This window comes from Cariama cristata, unplaced genomic scaffold, assembly GCF_000690535.1.
Source record: "Cariama cristata isolate BGI_N322 unplaced genomic scaffold, ASM69053v1 scaffold12682, whole genome shotgun sequence".
Lineage (NCBI taxonomy): Eukaryota > Metazoa > Chordata > Aves > Cariamiformes > Cariamidae > Cariama > Cariama cristata.
This window is the reverse complement of record NW_009602171.1, coordinates 1,734-22,863: the sequence shown is the minus strand read 5'-3', so window position 1 is coordinate 22,863 and position 21,130 is coordinate 1,734. Positions and strand designations below refer to the sequence as shown.

General features: G+C 35.6%; 1 protein-coding gene across 1 annotated transcript in view; it reads right to left on the bottom strand.

Annotated features, from left to right (window-relative positions):
• Positions 1-20,796, bottom strand: part of EPRS (glutamyl-prolyl-tRNA synthetase) — a 36,651-nt gene extending 15,855 nt beyond the window's left edge. The window contains exons 1-16 of the mRNA XM_009694642.1: positions 20,715-20,796; positions 16,175-16,274; positions 14,497-14,653; positions 13,173-13,312; positions 12,424-12,518; positions 10,995-11,121; positions 10,252-10,444; positions 9,710-9,881; positions 8,498-8,731; positions 6,938-7,022; positions 6,525-6,584; positions 4,011-4,121; positions 2,223-2,359; positions 1,287-1,494; positions 741-853; positions 6-123 (exon numbers count right to left, since the gene is read on the bottom strand). Coding sequence (XP_009692944.1) covers positions 6-123; positions 741-853; positions 1,287-1,494; positions 2,223-2,359; positions 4,011-4,121; positions 6,525-6,584; positions 6,938-7,022; positions 8,498-8,731; positions 9,710-9,881; positions 10,252-10,444; positions 10,995-11,121; positions 12,424-12,518; positions 13,173-13,175 — 1,656 coding nt within the window. The 5' untranslated portion in view covers positions 13,176-13,312; positions 14,497-14,653; positions 16,175-16,274; positions 20,715-20,796. The remainder of the gene's footprint in view (positions 1-5; positions 124-740; positions 854-1,286; positions 1,495-2,222; positions 2,360-4,010; positions 4,122-6,524; positions 6,585-6,937; positions 7,023-8,497; positions 8,732-9,709; positions 9,882-10,251; positions 10,445-10,994; positions 11,122-12,423; positions 12,519-13,172; positions 13,313-14,496; positions 14,654-16,174; positions 16,275-20,714) is intronic.
• Positions 20,797-21,130: the final 334 nt, after the last annotated feature.

Sequence of the window (21,130 nt, the reverse complement as noted above, 5' to 3'; positions counted from 1 at the left end):
TTTACCTCTTTCTTTGCAGTTTCAGCTTTGGTCTTCTCTTTTGACCCAGACGTTGGCATTTCCTTAGTGTGTCCATCAGGGATGTAAATCAAAATGCATGGGGCATCTTTACAGCTGTAAGGACTACAAAAGGATTTATAGAAAACACAACAATAAAGGAAATACAAGATACATATGAAAGTTATTTGAAAGTTATATGTCTATTCTTTCTACAAGATGGACTTGCACAACTGCAAGTTCATCTTTGTACACAACTGTAGTTAGTCAAATTTACATAACTGGAGATCTGCATTCATTCTTGTTATGTACAAGTTTTCTTTATGTTATAGTATTATACTGAAATGCAGTGTAATTTAGATGTTTGGTAGCTCGCTAATGAACTGTTACAATTAAATAGTATGTGCACACTCTAACTGGGCAAATGCTTGTTTTATTCTGTAATGCTGTTCCTTAAATTATATACTTAGAATCACAAGGAAACCATGATCTCTTTAGTAAGTCCAGGTTAGCTGAGGTGCACCAAAAGTGCCATGTACTCAGCTTAGACAGTTTGAAGAGGTAGCAACATACAAGCTAAAAGCCATGCCAGTCCACAGAAATATTCCACAGAAAGGTCATGATAAAGGGGAAAATATTTGCAGGCAACATTACTCTTGCCAATGCCTGTGTGAGAACATTAAAACACAGCAAGCTAAAGCAAATTCTGTGAAGTTTGTTTAGGCCATTCTTAGGTAGCTTACCTCACTGGCTCATAGGGCTGATCACAAATAAAGAATCCTCTCCTCTGAAGTTGTATGATGTCCCCTTTTTTTAACTCCCTAAGGCAAGGATCACCTAACATCAGTTCTTCTTGCTGTAAGTGTTAGAAGAAATCAGTCCAAATCTAACAGACCACAAGAAATAGTAAGAAACACAGTAGAGCTGTAGAAGGATAGTGGTGATTTTCTGATTTTGGAAGTGTTGAAATGTTAGTTAATTCCAGGGGCAGCAGAGCAAGTAGTAGCAAGAAGATTCCACATTGCAAGAAAGTATCAAGACAAAAACTCAAACTATTGGTCCCAGATGTGTAAAAGCCAGGTAACGTCTGAGAAAAAACATGAGTCAAATTTTAATTTTGAAATTATGAGGTTAAATGGAAACACGGAAACTAGATACACTAGCACATGATTTACTTGTTTGACAAATGAAATCTTTAAATTAAAAAAAGAGTAGCTAGAAATAGTGATGGCAAAAAAAACCCCAAACATTAAGCTTTGTGGAATAAAGGGGACAAAAAGATAACTTGCCTTGCTATTCCGGTTGATATATTGCTTGAAATCTTCATCTTTACCTAGAACTGGCTTAGTGATCAGATGTTCATAATTAACACAGACAGTTGGGATGAGCGGTGCACATGGAGTTTCTGCTAACCAAGTGATCTTAGTTGTTTTTTTGAAGTCCTTATTCTCTAAGTTCAATTTGGCATCGATGGACACAATTTTTCCACTTGAATTTCTATAGGAAAACAGAAATGATAAGAGTAAAGCCTAAACGATTAGTTCTCATTTGATATTACAGACCATCAATAGATTCACTGAAAAACAAGTGTTCAGAGTTAATTTTTGAAACGTGGGAGATGTAGGAAATGAAAGAGTATTTACTCCTGTTTAAGTTCTCCTTTTAATTTTGATTTCTTAAATATCAAAAGACAGTAAAGAACATGTGAAAAAGAAACCTACATATTTATGCTGTCTATCCCAGCTCACCCCATTCTGCCACTGTCTCAACGCAACCTTTTCAAAGATACCATGATGACACTAATGGCCTCTTTCCCCACCTCAACAGCTCTGCAATTGAAAGCATGATAGGTTTAGTTTTTAGTATGCAAAAGCAGTATTCGTTACAGGGTGAAAGTTATTAAAATTCCAGGTAGGTTTTTTTTGTCTGAAAAAGCTGTTTCACAGTGGAAATATTACTGTAGAAATATAGAGAACACTGGATGAGAGGGACATGAAGTCTCAGGACTGACTGGTGATTTCAGACCTGAATCTACAGCAAAATATGCTCTCTGCTAAAATGCAGTTTTGTGGCATATTTCAAAGTAGGTATCTCTATATAGAATCACAGAATGGGCATATATGGACAACCATTAATATTTCACTGTTACAAGCTACCTACTAAAAGAAAAATCAACAAAAAGCTGACAAGCAAAAATTAATTTCATCTCTCAGTAAACAGGTTACCTGTTTAATTTGGTGATTATAATATTGCCCCAATTTATGAATGTAACCACCTCTCCCTCTGCCAGGGTCTCTGCATCCGCACCCTCGATCAGGACTCTGGAGCTATACCACACAGGTTTCAATCCAACATCAGCATTCTGTGAATAATGATTGCAATTTCAAAGGAGAGATTGTTATTATATAAAGCTGACTAAAATTAATGCAGTGCCAAAACACTGCTTTATTTATGACAGAAGAGAGATGAAGACAGAAGACGGACAATAACAGTTTCACAAAGCTATTATATTCTTCCACAACTCTCAGGTTTCTCATTCACAAGTGTTGCACGCATTCCTCTGACAGTACACTCAAAAAATCCTATCTTCTATCAAAAACTAGTTCCAACACAACTGATAGTATATCCCCTTTCCTTAAGGTCCATATATCTTTAAGATCTTACAGGTAAAAACTAAGTTAAGTTTTTCTCAAGTTTCCATTTTTCTATGCAAATTCCCTTAAAAAATAATTTCATAACTCCTGTTTTTGCTTTTTTATATAGTTAATATGGAAACAAATATGGAGCTTCTCAGGTGCATAGATTTTTAAAGACAGAAATTGGAAATACATCACTTTTAACACTAAAAATATTCAGCTTTAAAGCATCTCAACAATGGAGCTAATTTTGTTTTTTTAATTTATTTTTTTTTTTTTTTTTTACGAAAGGCAGACAGCTGGGAGTTCAGACTTTTTCAACTGATCAGGAGCTTGAAATTTGTTTCTTCTGGTCAGTACTTATTTCACTATATACTGGAGTCAGCATTTTTATTATCAATGTTTTAATATGCTGGCTTGCATCGGACCAAACTTCAGACTTTTTGACTCTCAAGGAGTCACAATTCTCACTTGTATCTGCTCAAAACCTGTTTCCTTGTTTATGTGTGACAGGGAAGAGGGCAAACTAGATGTCTACCTCTCAGTTACAACAAATGACTACAGGAACACTGAGAACAACAAAACAAAAATAAATAAATAAAGCAAAACCTCAACAATATTAATTTGTTTCTCAGTATAAGTGTGATATCTAAGGGATGCTTTCAGTGAAGCTTAAGTACAATTTGAGATGCTATGCTCAAAGGAAAATATCTTTCCCAATTGTAGTGCTGAAAAAGAATTGTATCTGTAACACACTCCCCTTCCTAAGGGATATTATTCTGTTTACTGGATACTAAAAATAACAAATTGGCAAGTTCTTAACCTTTGATAATAACTATTTGCTATCCAAATTTAAAAGTCCTTATAAAAAACCCAGAGATTGGTAGACCTAACAGGTTAATACATCACTTCTCTACATAAGTCTAATTTTATAAACTATTTAAAAAAAAAAATCTGCATTCCTCATTCTTATGGATAAGCAGTATCTACTGTATTATACCCATAAAGCTTGAATAAAATTTTATATTTAAACTTCCCTGTGAAAGTTACTATCAAACAATAATAAAAACAGCCTCAGCATCACTCCATACTTGTAACATCTCGCCTCTTCGGAAAACGCCCAGAGAGGCCTTTCAATACACTGTCTATATACACGGTACATATTTACAAAAGCAGTTTCCCACATCCTCTTAGCAGAACAAACACATTCAGTAGTTGCCCAGTTTTTGACAATTCTGCGAAAAAAAGTATGCCTTGGTTTTATCTCACGCTGTCTGAGCAAGTTAAAAGCAGACTCTCCTTGCTGACTGCTCCAAGCCAAGGTACTTCCAACCTTACTGATCTGCAATACAAGAATATTAAGAGTAAAGCAAGAACCTTTGGATGTTTAGCCACTTCTTTCATCTCCTCTTGAGCCTCAGGAATATTTACTGGGACCACTGCATCTTTCAGTAAAGCAGTGTACCGAGGTGCTACTGGGTCTATAACCTACAGGAAACAAATGAGGTAGATCATGAATATATGGCATTGACAGAGAAATAAGATGTTGTATAAAACAACCACCACCAAAAAGGAATATTAACTGGTATTCTTTATGTTACTGCATTTTTTAATGTTTACTTTAATGTTACTTTAATCCAAAGCTATAGAAGAGAAAAGAGAGAAAACAGTGGTAATACTTCACATTTCCCATCTTTATTGAAATACTTTGAGTAAAAACTATGGATTGGGTACTAGAGACATCAGAAGTAACCAGGATTACGAGCTAATGCCTCATAGTGTAGACAGCAAAACGTACTTTGATACAGTTTTACTATGTACATAGGCTATTACATCTGGACCATTTTCTCGCTAGGCAGCTGAATTTAAAGCGATAATTTATCAGTGCAGTTCGTTCTTTTTCCAGCAGCACAAGACCTGATCCCATACTCATTTTCCAGGTCAGTACTCCAGCAGAATCAGGGACAGACCTGGCTATAGAGGAAGCACCAATTAAGTCTGCAATTTTAATACAGACGCATTAGATACTATAATAAGGCAACACCTTAACATTATCAGGATTTCTACAAAATGAGTGAGTTTGGCAAGAAAAAAGATACCGCTAAAATGTCTTCCTGTATTTTTATTGCTCATTTTCAAATTCAACTGATGTAGTTTTTCATTGCATTTTTCATACTTGAAGTACTGGTTTGTCAAACTGTTCAGAGGCATTTAAAAACATAATTCAAGTAAAACAGTTGTCTAGGTCGAAAAGGCATATCAGAGATCTACCAGTTTAACTGGAAACTAACACAAAGGAAAACACCTGTTTTTATTAATACAAAGTGACTTTTCTCTCCTTAGTTTATTCCTGCTCAAGTGAAAAACTACACAGCAATTTTAGAAAAAAGCATTTAGCATCTGATTAGTTGACATTAGCAAGTAAGGTGATATGATGATATATTCTTAAAAAAAATCACACATTTCTAAGTTCATAATCACTGAAGTCAGACTCCTAAATTTTAGACACACACTTTAAAGAAGGACTTATGTATGTATCTCAAAATCTAGGTGTATTATGTCATTTACTATCATAACTTTGATAACTGACTGAGTTTTACAGTGCTATTACCAAGCTCTTCACTTTACTCATTAAGACTCACAATCCTTCCTCAGATGACAGGCGTTAAAAAAGTCAGTAGCGTAATTACAGGATAACACATAAAATAAGAGCTCTCACACTGATGAAGTCTTTTAGCTCAGAACTACCTACATGCAACCAATTGTTTTTACTCATATTGCAGATTGCAAACTATCTGCACAGATACATATAAATAAGATTGGCTAAAAAATATGGTGACCTCCAAAGAGTTGAGTCAAAGGCCTAAGAAACTTAGTTTAAAAGCCAGTTCAAAAAATGTGCCCTGACAGTCCATTGTGGATCTTTTCCCCAAATCCAGTTCTTAGTCATAAATACATTTATGCAGCAACAGAAAGAACCAATTTATAAACCTTTGTGCTCTTAGCAGACCAAATGCAAAATACATGAAGAAATACAAGACACATGCCAGACAAGCAAAAACTACTTAAATGAAGAGATCTGGGTACTATCTAAGCAAAACCAAGCAGGAATCCCAATGCAAAATAACAGGTGTTTCCACAATCACACAAAATATGCAATCAGCATTGTAACAATTCGCCTTATTATAGTGTCCAAGCATCCGCTGCCAAAAAGCAACTAACCATGTCAAGATGCAATATTCCTTATTTGACATTCAGTCAGAAACATCAGCAGTGCTGGCTTTATCTACATAGGCAGTATATGCAGCGCAGTATATCTGTAGTCCTTTTGCCACAGAAAGGAAAAGCGGCCAACATGAATCAGATTGAGTAAGATCTGCGTTCATGTTAACAAATAAGCCAAACCAGAAACGGGCAGCCTTTTAAGTCTAGGAATAATGCATTTTCAGTGGGTTTGTAGAGCTCCTGTTATATAAGCAAATGTGACTGTGCTATGAAGCTGCAAAATGATAGCTTATGCTATGTATGCTTACAGCACTGTAAGCTATATGCTAAGGTAAAAAGCATTAAGTAATACCTTCTTACAGATAGCTCGCAGCTTGAAAGCAGAAAAATGAAATGCAGTTTTCATATCAGATTTACAGCAAATATCATTATCTTTCCCCATACTACTAAGTAAGGCAAGTAAGTATTGGTATAGGAGAATCAATAGGATTAGGGCTAGTTCAGGTTAGAAAGGGGGGGACATTCCATTTTCCTGAAAGTGTGCCAAATGATGCAACATATTGCAACTGCTACTTGTTGTGATAAGCACTCCAATGAACACTGGATTCTCTACATATCCCAGAAAGAGGATATCAGGAGTAGCATCAAATTCAAGTAAGCACATACCTTTTTGTTAAAGGACCAAATTTTATCCCACTCCATATTCACAACAGATCGAGAGGAGCCCTGGGGAAAAGAAAAACAACCAACAACAAAAACACATTAATATAAATATTCTAGCTCTCAGACTTATTTAAAACAAAGTCCTTTAAAGACTACAAACCCTCTACAGTTTGCATTCATCAAAACAATTTAGAAAGGCATCTTGAGCTTGCAAAATAAATGCTTTTTAAAGTAAGAAACCTGCTACCTCATTTTGCGAGGATCTGCTCACAGGTGTTAATATCGTTGAAGCAGTACACATGAAAGCATCAAACCTTCAAATGAAGAAACCTCCCAGTGACAAGTACTTTAACTGAAACTTCACAAGAACTTGTCCTTTCGAAGTCAGATTCAAAGAATCAGAAGAGGACACCCACCTGAGCAGCAATAAACTGTTTCAGCCCTTCAACTGTCATGCCTCTTCTTAGGACACCACGCACAGTGGGAAATCTCGGGTCATCCCTAGTAGAAAAAGACGTTTCATCAGCGTTACGTGCTAAGTTCTATCTATTAGTTACACTGATCAAAAACTTTACTAATACTGCCACACATGAAACGTGCAGCTTCGGTGTATTTTGCTTCCACGAATTAAGAGTTAGATGAGAAGACCTAATTGAAAAGACTGAACGCTTATCCATATAAAATGTATGGTGCAGGTTTTCTTCTACTTCACCCCAGGGAGGGAAGCCATCTCTTGCTGCAGTGGCTCTTTTCCTGTATCTATTCAATCTTAAGTCTCTCAAAAACTGGAAAGGCAAAAGTTATGTCTCTATCACATTACTTCCTTTTCAATGGCACCTAAATAACAGAATCTGAAACAACAAGGCTTGATTCTTTCTTGCTCAAGAGAAATCAGAAACAGATGAGTGACAATGACAACGTTATCTCTCAATGATATAAGTGATAGAATTCTATAATTTTATCCTCTTATGCAAGAAATAAAAAGGCCTAATCTGAAATGTAAAATATATGTTCGCAGAAACAGGAATCAAACCTTGCTGAGGATGTAACAGGGAGGCTTAGGGAAGGAAAGGTCATCATAAGACCAGCTACATCTCTAGGGGGAAAAAAAAAAAAGGTAAAATTTGGCTCCAGCAGAGTGGCTTCATGCATAAGCTAGCAGTCTAGGCTTCCAACACAATTGAAAAATAAAACAAACAAAAAAAAAAGCACACTTGGCACACCTAAGCAAGACAACTTGCGTAAACTGATGCTCCCATAGGGTGAGCACAGAATCACCTAAAACCAGCCCAGGAAAAACACTAGAAGCAGTTGTCTGACTTAGCATTATCCATAGATTTCTTCAAACTCCTGTACTATGAGGAGAGGACTTCAGATGGTGTGCTCCCAAAGCTAACCCATTGTGGGAATGAACAAAGGAGCCTCTCTAGACTCTGAACTACTTGCAGAAGTGTAAAGTCATGGCTCATCCTTCTAGGAAAATAACTAGGCTACTAGGCCACTAAGCATTATCTGTAGAAATCCAGTCAACATGAAAAAAAACCAACAAAAAACAACAGAAAGTAGGGGGGGAGGGCAGGTGGGAGGGCATTAGGATGGATTTGACTAGATAGATAGGACCCAAAGTTCTCCAATTCAGGCCCCATTCTGGCATTGCTCAGGAATGTATCCAATGACTCAGAGTGGAAAATACCTAAGTAGCTCCAGTAGCAAGAGCCAGAGTCCACAAATAAGCCACCTCATGTTTATTACAGGATATGAATACATATGTACATGGTTACTGTCGAGTAGTAAACAGACACATTGTACATGCAGAAGGCACCGTAATTAATCTATGTTCTTAAATATTGTTTAAATATTCATTCACGCTGCTTTGAAGTCTAAGCACTGTCCAAAGCACTGTCCAAAACAGAGAATGTGTGCATCAGTCACGAATGCCTTAAGGAACAATGCTGAACTACAACCGTGTAACATACCATCCATCCACAAGCCCTTCGTTGACAAACCACGTAAGCTTTCTCTTAGAGAGCACAGTGTTGTTGAGGTTTAACCGGCTATACTCCCATATATATGGTTTCCTTATGCCCAGTGCCTCAATGATCCAGTAGAATTGTTCATCTCTGTCATGGTATTCAGTTGTTCTCAATGCATGTGTGACACCTTCAATACTGTCAACAATGGGGCAGGCAAAGTCATATGTGGGATAAACCCTAAGAATAAAAACCTTCAATTAGCAGGGCAGAAGAACAAAACACTTTCCTCACATGTAAACATTTAAACTAAGCATAATTTATATTTATATATTAGAAATATTTATGATCCTGAAAACTTTCATATCAAGACTAAAATAGCACATACACAATAAATTGTCCATAAAAAGATCCAGAGGGCAATATCTTTTTAAATCAAAGAAAGCCTTCAAGAAATTAATTGAACATAGCCTTAATATTCAAGACTAAAAAAAAATTCCTACACTGCTACTGTTCTTTTCAAACACATCAAATGCTGACTTACAGGTGTTTTTTCCTTAAATATCAAAAAGAATCATTAGTTGACTGAATAATGAGCAAAGCTTTCACATTTAAAAACAAACCCCTACCAACAGACATAGCTTTACTATTATATACACACTAAATCAATATTTCCAAAAAGGGAGCTGTATAGTTGGAAACAGAGATTTCAAATAAGCACTGAACCATAGCCTTGAACAATTGGGTAGGCTTACTTCAATGCACAATGTAGTAGTTCTTCATTCTGCACAAAGACAGTTGCTGTGAAAATGGAAGCAGCCACTCAGGTAAGTAGATCAAGGATGTTTTGCAGCAATATAAAATCATAGCAATGTAAAATTGCCATGGTTCTGTTTAAGCTCGAAGAGCTAAAGCAAACAGCTCTGTTGTCCAAGATATTGCCATTAAGTCTTTGTCCATGTTTTGACTCAAAGCTCTTCACTGACATACAATATATTAATGGACTAAAACTGAAATAATATTCACTGTTGACCATAATGGCCAACTCACAGGTTTTAAGAGTCATTTGCAGAAGTTTCAGAAAGTCAAGAGACTCATCACATATGCTGATTGAAAAAAGCTAGCAGATTCCAAGTATTAAAAGAAGTTCACTAAGGAATGGTAAATGCCCTGAAAAGAGCAAAAATCACAGGCCACAGAAGGAGGAAGTGGACATACTTGTAGGTACTTCCAGTACGTGGGTGCGGCTGGTTTTTACAACGATAAAGAGTTGGATCCCTCATACATCCATTGTTACTACTCATATCTATTTTTGCTCGTAGACAACAAGTTTGTCCATATTCTGTTCCCTTTTTCATTTCTTCCCACATTTGTAGATTCTTATTAACACCTAAGAACAACAAAAAATAAACAATTTTCTAAACTATTATGAAATTGATACAGAACCATGTTTTATTGCTGCAGTAACAATGTCACCCTGCTCTTTAGACACTGGAATTAATTTTCACACATTTCACATTTTGAATTTTTTTAAAGTGGTAATGAATGGTGATGAATTCACACATTCACAAGTTTTCTGCACCTCTCTAAATGTATGCTTATTCCAGCCTTGCAGAACAAAGCACTAAACACTTCCAAGTTCCTGTAAGGACTTTAGAGATACGCAGTTAGTCATCTCATCCATCTTCGTTAATAAAAATCAAGTTTTGGTGCCAAACTAAAAAGATAAGAAAGCAAGACAGAAGCTCAAAATATCTTACAGTTATTTCTGTGTTTAGATTCTATTCTCTGCTCACGCTCTGCTTTCATTTGTTCTGCAGGAGTATCATCCACATATGCCTTCCCTTCTTGAATAAGCTTCTCAGCATATTTCATTATTGTTTCAAAGTGATCTGAGGTATATGTAAATTGATCCGGTTTGATGTGCAGCATTGCAACATCTTCAAGAATAACCTGCAAAGTGTGAAATTGTATACTGTAATATTCAGGAAAGCTAGTTTTCTTAAACCTTTATCCTCTTCATGCCAGATGTGGTGTTTTTAATGCTCCGTTGTCCAGGAAAGATAAGCCATAAGAATAATATGACATGCATGAAAGAAAAGAGAGGCAGGCACTTATTATTCATTCACAGCCTACAATTATATGAGATCAGACTTAAACAACTTCAAGAAAGAGGCAGGACAAGAAAAGGAGATGAAAGCTGAAACAAATTACTTGTTACAGACTAAGTAGTATTTATACAATGAAAACAACAGTGTATTGCAAGAGTCTACATACTGTAAAATAAACATTGGAGAAAGGGAAGAAACAAGCCATCAGTAAAAGGGCTTTAAGCTTTTTAAGGTAAAGATGACGGAAATTTCTTCCAAGCATAAGACTTAAGTGTAATACTGATACTGTAAAAATCTAGGGCAAAAAAAAAAGTGTGCAAGAGCAGATCTGCATGTTATATATCTTTGAATTAGCTACACAATGAATGGATTTCCCTGCACTCTTATCATACCTTTTCAAAGTCTTCTTTCTCTTTTTCTGGATTTGTGTCATCAAATCTCATAATAAGTTTTCCTTTAAAGTTAACTTGGTAGTGCTGATTTAGCAGGGCAGCTTTGGCATGACCAATATGCAGATATCTAAAAAGGTAATAAAAAAATAAGTATATATACCACCACTACTTCAGTGAGACTTTTTTTTGTGACAGAAGGAGAAAGAATGAAAAGCAATACCTAAGTCTAACAAAAAAAAACCAACCTCGGATATTTGTTGAAATACTATACATTTATGAAAGTAGATTATGTTTTTTCTACCATAAATTTAGTAGTTAACTGTTAAAAATACCTAATTTGTAAATTAGAGTGTTACTATGGATATAAAGATAGGACTGCAATTATCTCCAGTTTTACAGACTAACTTAAACCAACTGTTGATGATACTCAGTAGTAGCTACCAGATAATCTGAACCTAACCACATTCAGAAAAGTGTAATTTTCTGAAATGGTGGTTGCTGTGTATTTTTAATATAAGCTAAAAAGCTACTGTTAATTTAAACTAAATATATAAACCCAAATCCACAAAATAGAATAATTTTAAAAAAATTAAAATATATGTGTCCCCAAAGAACAGTGTTCTAAGTAAAACACCAGATTTAAGACACTAAAAGCTACTAAAGTAATGCGAGAAGAATGTATGTTCTACACACACATGCATATAATGCATAATCTATGATATGTGAGCAACACTTTATACTGGACTAATAGAGTAAAAAACACTACTACAGAAGTCACATGATGCTGAACAGGCAGTTAAATGAAGAAATGTAATCATGGAAATTTTACAGCTCATCAGGTGATTCTAAAAAGAAACAGAAAATTAAAAGCTGACTGAAAATTCTGTTTATTAAATTGGCTCATCACATCTCCACTGTGTGGTCTTTAAGGAGCTTGTGTTTTGGGACTACATACAATCTGGACCCCTGGGCCAAAGGCTTCCATTACACATCTGGTGTCAAGCTTCCCAAAGGCAGGCTATCCCATACATCTTTCCCTTCTCAAATCTAAGCCTCCTTGAGAAGCACTATGAGTTCTTTCACCCAGCTCTTAAAGACTGTATTTACACGTCATAGCTCCTGTCAGTGCACACGCCTCCATTATCCATGGAAATGCCATCCTTCTGCTTCTCCTCATCCCACTGCTGAGCAGCACCACATTACCTGCTGGCAACTAACCACCCTGTTCCACGTTCAGGCAACAGCGCAATGAGGTATACAGAAGTAAACATACAGCTCTAATGTAGATGTGGACAAAGCTTTAAACGCTCTTTTGGCTTAAAAGTCTTATGTGATAAGCTGATTAACATCTTCACCAAAGCACACATTTTTCCTTTTTTTGAAAGAAAAAACACAAATAGAACCTTCTCAAAGTATTTATGTTTCTTACCCACTGGCTTCAGGAGGAAACCTTACAATGACCTTTCCCATCTCCGCACCAGGAAGTTCAACAAACTTCCCGACATCCGCTTTCTTTTCTGTTGCCTTAAAAATTAAGAGAGACATAATTACAGATCGCATTAGCTGTATAATAAGATATAAAACTCGAGATAATAGCTTCTGCACCAAGGTCTCCTTTCAAACCAGACGACAAAAAGCTGTCATATTGGACCCCAAATTCATCTCATCACAACTTTCACATTACTTGTAGCACATCAAAACAAGATTAATTCTGGAGTTTTAAGTTATTCTGTCTTCAAATTTGATCCAGAACTGAAAAGTTACACCAAGCTGTTTCATTTATTTCATAGAAGAAAACAGTTGCTAGCCAAGTTTTTATATCTTAGTGTTCTTAACCTGAATGTGATCAAGAAGTTCAACCGAAGACTGCAATCTTTGCAGGTTTATCAAGATTTCAAAATCCTCTTTAGAAAAAGCAAACAATGTGTCTAGCAAACAGTGCTGTCTAAGAGGTGCCATTTTTACATGACTCCATTTAAGCACTGGACTACACCACTCACGCCTTTCTAAAATATGAAAGTGACAGCTCCACCTTTAAACAAGAATTTACAAAAATTTAATTTACTGTACATCTGATTCCTTTTAATTCTCTAACTTAAAAAAAAAAATAAAAAATCATCCTATAGTATATTCACACAAATAAAGCTACTCTCCCCAGAGGATCTGAGTAAATCTTACCATTTTAAGCTTTGGTGTACCAGAAGCCCACTTGGCTCCTACTGACTGAAAAGCACGCTGTACCTCAAGAAAGCCATACCATCGCTTTGCATGGACAGGAGCTTTGTTTTGCTGTAATTGCTCTTGCCATATGTTATTATCTGTTAGAAAACAAATCATTTTCCAAGCTATTAAATTATAAAAATGGAATGATTACCAACAGCAATTTTTAAGACTAAAAAAAAAATTATGATTATTAAAAAAAAAATCTACTTACGCTGTCTTCTGAAAAGACACTTAGTCACAGGGACACAAGTCATTCTAAAGCAAATTAAATAAACAAAGTCCCTCCAAAGCCAAAACATACTGCATTCTTTCTTGGATTCATCGAAGCAGAAGGTGGGGGGACTTGGGAACATACATTTTTCTTTGCATCACCCACCTCAAAATTAGTAACAACTTTTTTTTCAAGACAGAAATATAGGATATCCCTCTAGTGTGTCTACATTTGATGTTTTCTAAGCTTTATCAGATGTGAAACATATATCGGTACTTCCCTTTATTTTTGAGGGGTTATATTCCCACAATCTAATTTTCAGGGAACACAACTTCACTAGAAAGATTCTGACATGGAAAGGAGAAAAAAAAAGATAAGAAGTACACTCCCTTCAGATTTCTCTCAAGAGCAATAACTTTGAAAAAATACCAAAAGATGTTAGCTTTTAATCTTGAATATACATTTTACTTTCAAGAGGAATTTGGTTATACTGAATGGTAGACTGAAATCTAACAACTTTAGACATACATCTAAGAGAATATAAAATCCAAACTCATAAAAACAGATCATCAAAGCTTCTTTTAACCTCCAGAGGGTATTTCACAGAGGAACATATACCACCTCTTTTAATAACTGAAATTAAACAGCAAAGAAATTTCCTCTACCAGGACGAGGTCATGGAAAGTTCTGTGTAGATAATTTTACTCTGTATTACACAATAATTTAAATATTTAATCCAAAATTTTAGGTCACAGCAAATTTTCACATTTAGGCAACAGGTAATAAAAACACACTCTTAGAGTTAACACAAAAGAAGTTAAAAAAAATCCCATATATGATTACATCCCATAAATTTCCAAATATAACAACAATTTTAAAAAATTCCAGAGTTTCCTAAGCTATACTATTCCCATCACTAGCAATGCACAGGCCAAAGCTGTATGCACAATAGTATACAGTCTGGCATACAGCAAAGAGTCGCTACTACCATCCACAAAAAACAGAAATTTGAGGACTCCTGGTATACACTGACTGCAGGCCAATGAAAGTGAGAATATATACTAATACCTTTTAGAACAGCCCAGACACACAAATCTGCAAGACTCAGAGAGTTTCCGACCAAGTATGTTCTTAGAGACAGACAGTGGTTGAGCTCTTGGACTGCTGAAAGAAACTGGCTGGCAGTAGATAACTTTGTAGCGCTGAACTCCAGCCAATGGTCAATCTAGTTTTAAGGGACAAAAGACAATAAAAGTTACTAAAGGAATGAGAAAGAAGCTTGTTAAAAAAAAAGTAGTAATATACAATCCATTTAACAGCCTGATAGACACTCTTAACTAGAACATTAGCATATTTGATCATAATATATGCTTAAAGAATATTTAAAATAAAATATACTGAAACATTCACTCAGAACTATACTAAATGATTAAATTAAATTTCTTCCTTCAGGATATATTCAAACCGCTGAAAATACTGACTTTACTGAAGCTATTACAATTGGTAAAAATAATCAGCAGTTCTTCGGTACTTATTTATCACACATAGTATACAAGTGTCATTATTCTTCAACTATTTAGACACCACATTTGTGACCTATTTGATCTTCCCCGTACTGCTACTGGATGAGTATACCATTTTCCCCTCAGTCCCTATCTTCTCTGCCTCATCTCCTTTTAGATTTGAAGAAATCAAATTCCTCCCTCACCTCATTTCCCTCCCCCTTCTCCTGCAAAACAGTCTTCTCCAATAAAAGGAAATATATCTTGGTACATAAACAAAAAAAAAAATTAAGAATCAGGCCCTTGGTTAATGGTGTAGCCCTGTCTATGAATTGAATCCCTCAATCCTGTAAGAGACTAAGCGTCTCTTCTAGTCCTCTGTCCCTATTTCATGTGCAAGCATTTCACAAATTGCATCAGGAATGCTTCCAATATTCGAGGCAACGTGGCAGGCACAGATGTAATTACACCACCACAGAATTCAGTTCAGTCATTTGCAGTTATGCTCCAAAATATTTGCACCACAAATGCAGCTGTCACTGTACTGGAAGCACAACTTTATTTTTGAAAGATGCAGAAGCGAAAAGAAGTATTTTAATCAGAAATGCCAATCTTGAAAATGTGTTTGCAGAGGTCTCGGGATTTAACTTCAAAACAAGGGTTTTGGTCAGAAAGTTTCAATAGCCACAAGATAACCTACAACTTTATAAATGCCTTACAGGCAATGTACTAAGACAACACTTCCCTTGAGACCAGCTATAAGGGCTGAAGAGTGATTACTACTAGCTGCAAGTAGTTGTAGAAAAGAGCTGAATCAAGTTCTTCAGTCCCTCCCCAAATTTCACAGGAAATAAATTAGAATTTATCTGTCAGTTTCAGCTACCAACTTAAAATTCGGCATGTGATTATTCTGCGCTAGACTCAGGAAGTTCGTAATAACCTTTCGTAATCTGTGTAAGCAAGGAAGACCAAAAAAGTTCCTTCTCTAGCACAAAAATCCTGGTACCTTCATGGCACGACTAGGGAAATATTACGGAATACAGGACTTTGCACAAGGGAACAGTCCATCTGCATGGTGATGCCTCGCCACATGTCACTGAATGAAATTGGGGTCAGGGGTTTGTCCATCATGTACAGCAAGAACTAATTCAGTATTTCAACGTCCTGCAGTGTTCCTTGGTGTTACACTGAAGCAATACAAGATAGCAATTGATGGCAGAGGGAAAGTCATGATTCCTTCTCACCTCAGTGTGTTCCAACAGATTTGAACCATATAACCCAGCAGAACCAGCAACTTTAGCCAGATAACGAGCTATTGAATTCACATCGGTAAATGAAACATGCCTAAAAAAAGAAAGAGGCAAGATAAAAGGTATATTAAATTACTACCTCCAGTTCAATTTTAATTCTACATACATAGCTGAAACATGCGTAAGGCAAAGGCAAAATAATTTCTGGGTGAATCAACAGGTCACCAGAATTAAAAAAAAACAAAAAAAATCTAGCAAAATAATCTATTAGTCCTTGCTTTTCTATCACCAGAGGGAACACTAAGCTTCTAGACATGTTTAGATAGACAGAAATTAAGAAAATAAAACTCTGATTATTCTTTCAAAGAATAAAACAGGCTCTCCACACCTGACAGAATGCATAAGTACAATCTGAGCTACATATTTTCCAGAACATAAGGAGCTAAATCAACATTTGTTTTCTTTTCATACAAGACAGATGACTTTGAAGAGGATTCCTAGAGAATCTACAAGGAATCAAGAGGTCTCCACTGTAGTTTTAAGGGCTAGCATCAGAGGAAAAAAAACTGTTCATTTGCTACTCAGTTCACCCAATTCACACTTCACAGAGACTATCCCCTCTTGAACAAACTTGGCTGCCTGTATTTCTGGTTTTTAGCCATTCTTCTCCAGATAAAAGACTAATTTGAATTTGTTTTTCCCATTCTGCTCTTGAAAATTCCTAATAATCTGGACGCAAAAGGCTCTCCAAAGAGCATACTTCTTTCTGTGTTTTAATCTTCCTTTTCTACCTTACATACAGTATTACAAAAAGCTGCATACTGTCAGAAATCTAGCTTCAAATTCATCTAAGATAAATGCAAACATTTTCATTAATATTTACTAAGGAGTTTTGGAAGAAAGATGCATCACAATCATCAGTTCTCCAGATAATACTCATCTCCACAGTCCCACAGGTGTAGATTACAAAATTAGAGCTCCAATTGCTTCTAAACAAGCATCGACATCAACAAAAAGAGTTCCTGTAAGTGTTCTGTTCCACTCAATTTAACAGACTGAATGCTACACTTCTATTTGTCCAAACAAGGTTTCGTTTCTGTTCTGCCATTGTTCTGTACTTCCTGTTGCACCTACTGTGTCCTTTATAAAATTAAAAGATTTTTTGATAGCCCTCCAAAAGCCTTGCAAAAAATCAATGAAAGTTCTGAAAAAGATAGAGAAGACTTCTTGATACGCTAACAATTATAATGAGTCCCATTTTTAGTACAAATGGATCAGCCAGTCTCATTAGGTTAACTGCACTAAAACCTAAGGATCATAGTTCATTTGCAGTTTTTTTTCTTCTAGCTTTTCAGGCTTCTAGGACCCAATATACAAAAGATCCATAAAGTATAACTAAAACCAAAAGCCACAGTGGTTGGCTTAACATACACAAAGTATGTCCTATTATAATTTCACACTGCTATCAGATTTTAATGAAGCTTTTTCGAACTGAGAAAACCAAAACATTTCTAATACATCGGCATCTACAAAAGGTCTGTGAAATGTGGGTTTTATTGTTTTCACTAGTTCACACTAAAACAAATACCTTTGATTACATGAGCAAAACTGAACAAAAATATGAAATGTGACAATGTTACTCTGAGTAAAATCTTACTTGTGCTTAAAAAGTTGTTTATTTTCTTGGGGAAAAAAAGATCTACTTCCACGAAAACATAGTGCTAATTGGTCTCCTTTCTTTGAGAAAGTTACAAAACATTAAGGCTGCTCTTTGCAGCTACTGCCTGCTAACTCCAGAGGTAAGTAAGGAAGAATAAACAGGGACAATGTAATGTTACAGGCAAAGAGTATGTGTCTCTTGAAAGTGACATGACATGCCACGTAATTAAATACCAGGGCAAATATTCAAGAAGCAGAAGACAAGACAGGAGAAGGAAAAAACCCAAACACAAAACAAAACACAGAGAATCTCCAATTGTAATAAATCATTATTTGAATTAATTTGTAGAAAGCATTGCAGAATGGTTCTGTGCAGAGGTTAGATTCATCTGCCTAAGAGTAATACTACTCTGAAGTATGCATGTGCCCACAACACAAAACAAAAAAGTTGTACTGCAGCTTATCTGATAAGATGCAGGTATACTAAAACACTCCATAAAGCCATCAGCATTTAGGAGAGTGGTTTGTTTAGGAGCTATTACCACATGAAGTTTTGAAGCTAAGGCTTCAAAAATAACCTTTAAAATAAAATTCATCATCTCAAATTAGTGATAAACTTCTCAGCTAACTAGCTGCTGAAAAGTTTGTCACCAGATTTTAACTGCACTTCAAAATATAACCTAGAAAAAGAGCAAATAAAATATTCTGTCTTGTTCAAGTCAAGTCATCAGAACTAATGGTTTAAAAAAAAAAAAAATCAAAGCCTGAAATATCCCAAGTGAATTTCAAGTCATGCCAAAATAAGATAGCTTCAGCAGAATTGATGCCATGAAATCCATTTACGAAAAGCATTAGTTGAGATATGAGTTCAGCTGATGCCTCTCAAGTTACACATATACTTTTAACAGACTTTAAAATAGCAAATCAATTTTTGAAATGATTGTACAACCGAGAAAGAGAAAATTAATGCAACATTGAGGTTTGGAATAACTTCTTAAACATAATCCAATGCCAGGGATGAGAGGAAGCTAACACACAAAAAATTCCATCTGATGATTCTAGATATTATCCACACGTGACCAAAGCACAGAAGAAGAGCTTTTGCTTTACATTTCTGACAATTTCCCTTACAGCTAAAATGAGTGGTTTTGGAATGCAGTGGGAAGAAGGCATGATAATATAAAATTATTTCATAAAATAAAATATTATTTAAAAGCCAAGTATATAAATTTATATTATTCCAAGATCATCCCCGTGTGTCACAGCAGTGTATATATGCATGTATATCTTTTGGTATACACATACACATACTACGTAAACTGTGAAAGGAAAATGAAACCAAAATCTGACTAAGACTACTTAAGGGGAAAACTCTCTCATGCAACTAAAATATACCAAATTAACTTGCTTTTATGCAAACTGTATCCCACATGTGCATAACTTACACTGAAAATTATTAATGCTGTACCAATTAAGTCCCAATACAACCTGCCACATTTCTCTTGCTTCAGTTCAAAATCACAAATTCAATGCCATCACTAGGCACAGAAGGTGGCAACACATAAAATCAGAGATTACAGTAAGGAAAGAACTGACATCTGAGTGCAAGTCTAATATTTTAAACAGAAAGCAATATTTGCAACCAGTAAAACAACCATTATGACTGAAGATTGTGAATCATCCTGTGCTTTGGTTTTTTTGCAGAAATACGTACATAGTGACAAGCTCCTTCCCTAAGGTTAGAATACAGTGGAAAAGCTCAGTCAGTGTTAATTTATGAGGATCAAGTCAGGATCTCCACAATACAACATAAAAATACTATGTTGTTTTTATAACCATTCCACAGACATGCAGGAATATCAATTTATGATGCATTGGTGGCTTTAACAGCATCTTCTACTGAAATAGCTCACAAAACGCAAGTTTGTCAGCAAGTCTGTGAACAATAGATTCTTTCACTGTTCTTTCAAAAAACAAAACAATCAGTATTCAAAACCTACATTTATAATCACTAATTTCAAACTCAATGATAGTGTTAATATACTTTAAATTAGGAACTGCAACATTTATGGGGCAAAATATGCTCCTTGCTGTAGATACTAGACATCAGAGATTTCCATCAATATGTCAGTGGTACTGAAGATATCAGGGTATCTCCTCTTGATACATCCAGGTATCTTACCTGATATGGAATCTAAGATGACAATGCAGCTTCCCAAAACTAACAGCATTAGTCCTGCATTTCTGATATGCATATCATCCTATCAGATCATAAAAACCACCTTCATGCACCAAACTTGAAAATATTTATTCCAATGGCAGAGTATTTTTAGAAGGACAGACAATAGATTCCTACAAAAATTTCCAAGATTCTTTTTACAGGATGCAGATGGATACACTGGATAGCACAGCACAGTTAATTAGCACTGTTCTGAGAGAACATCATGCCTTCACTTATATGCAGCAGTGGCCTCAAAATAATGCCATACAAACCTTTAAAATTCATTCCACCACATATGTAAAAATCCAAGGAATCTCGTATATCAGTCTTGCCTAAAATATAACTGTCTTGCTTTTAATAATCCATTGCACCTCAAAAAGGCAAATATCTAAACAATAAAGTGACTGGTGCAGCATAAATGATTAGACATAAGTGCATGCAAGTAAGAATAGTGGAGCTCTTTCCATAAAGATCAAATTTAGAATAAATTGTAAATGTTTTGCCTCTGCTACAAAGAGACATCAGTAATGCAGTGATGAATAAAACTGTATTCTTCTCTTCCTTCTACCTGAAAAGGTTACTGTCAATGTTACAACCATGTGATTTTTAAAACTGCTGACCCAAAGCTAGAAGGAAAGATGCAAAGTCACTTACTCAGACACACGGAGGATGGTTTCTTTGCCTTCTTCTACTGAAATTTCAACATCATTCTTCACATGCTCCACCGTCAGCAGAGCTCCTTTAAAAAACAAGAGAAAGATACTGAACTTTCATCCTGGAAAGATGTCTTTCATAGTAGCAACAAAACAATTACACTTCTTATCAAATAGGACCAGAAAACTGAACTGGCTCCTTCAAGTAAGATTGCCCAGGGAAGAAACCAATGTTCAGTCTCATATGCAAGAGGTTTCTTACTCTTGGCAATCCTTACAGCTTCAGATTGATACTGTCCAGCATACAGTAACCTACAGTGAGCTCAGCAAGTGTCGGCAGCAATATATTTTGCTTCCTAAGGGTATTGTAAAAATTAGTCCTGTCCCCCAACATATGTAGAGAATGTAATCAAATTA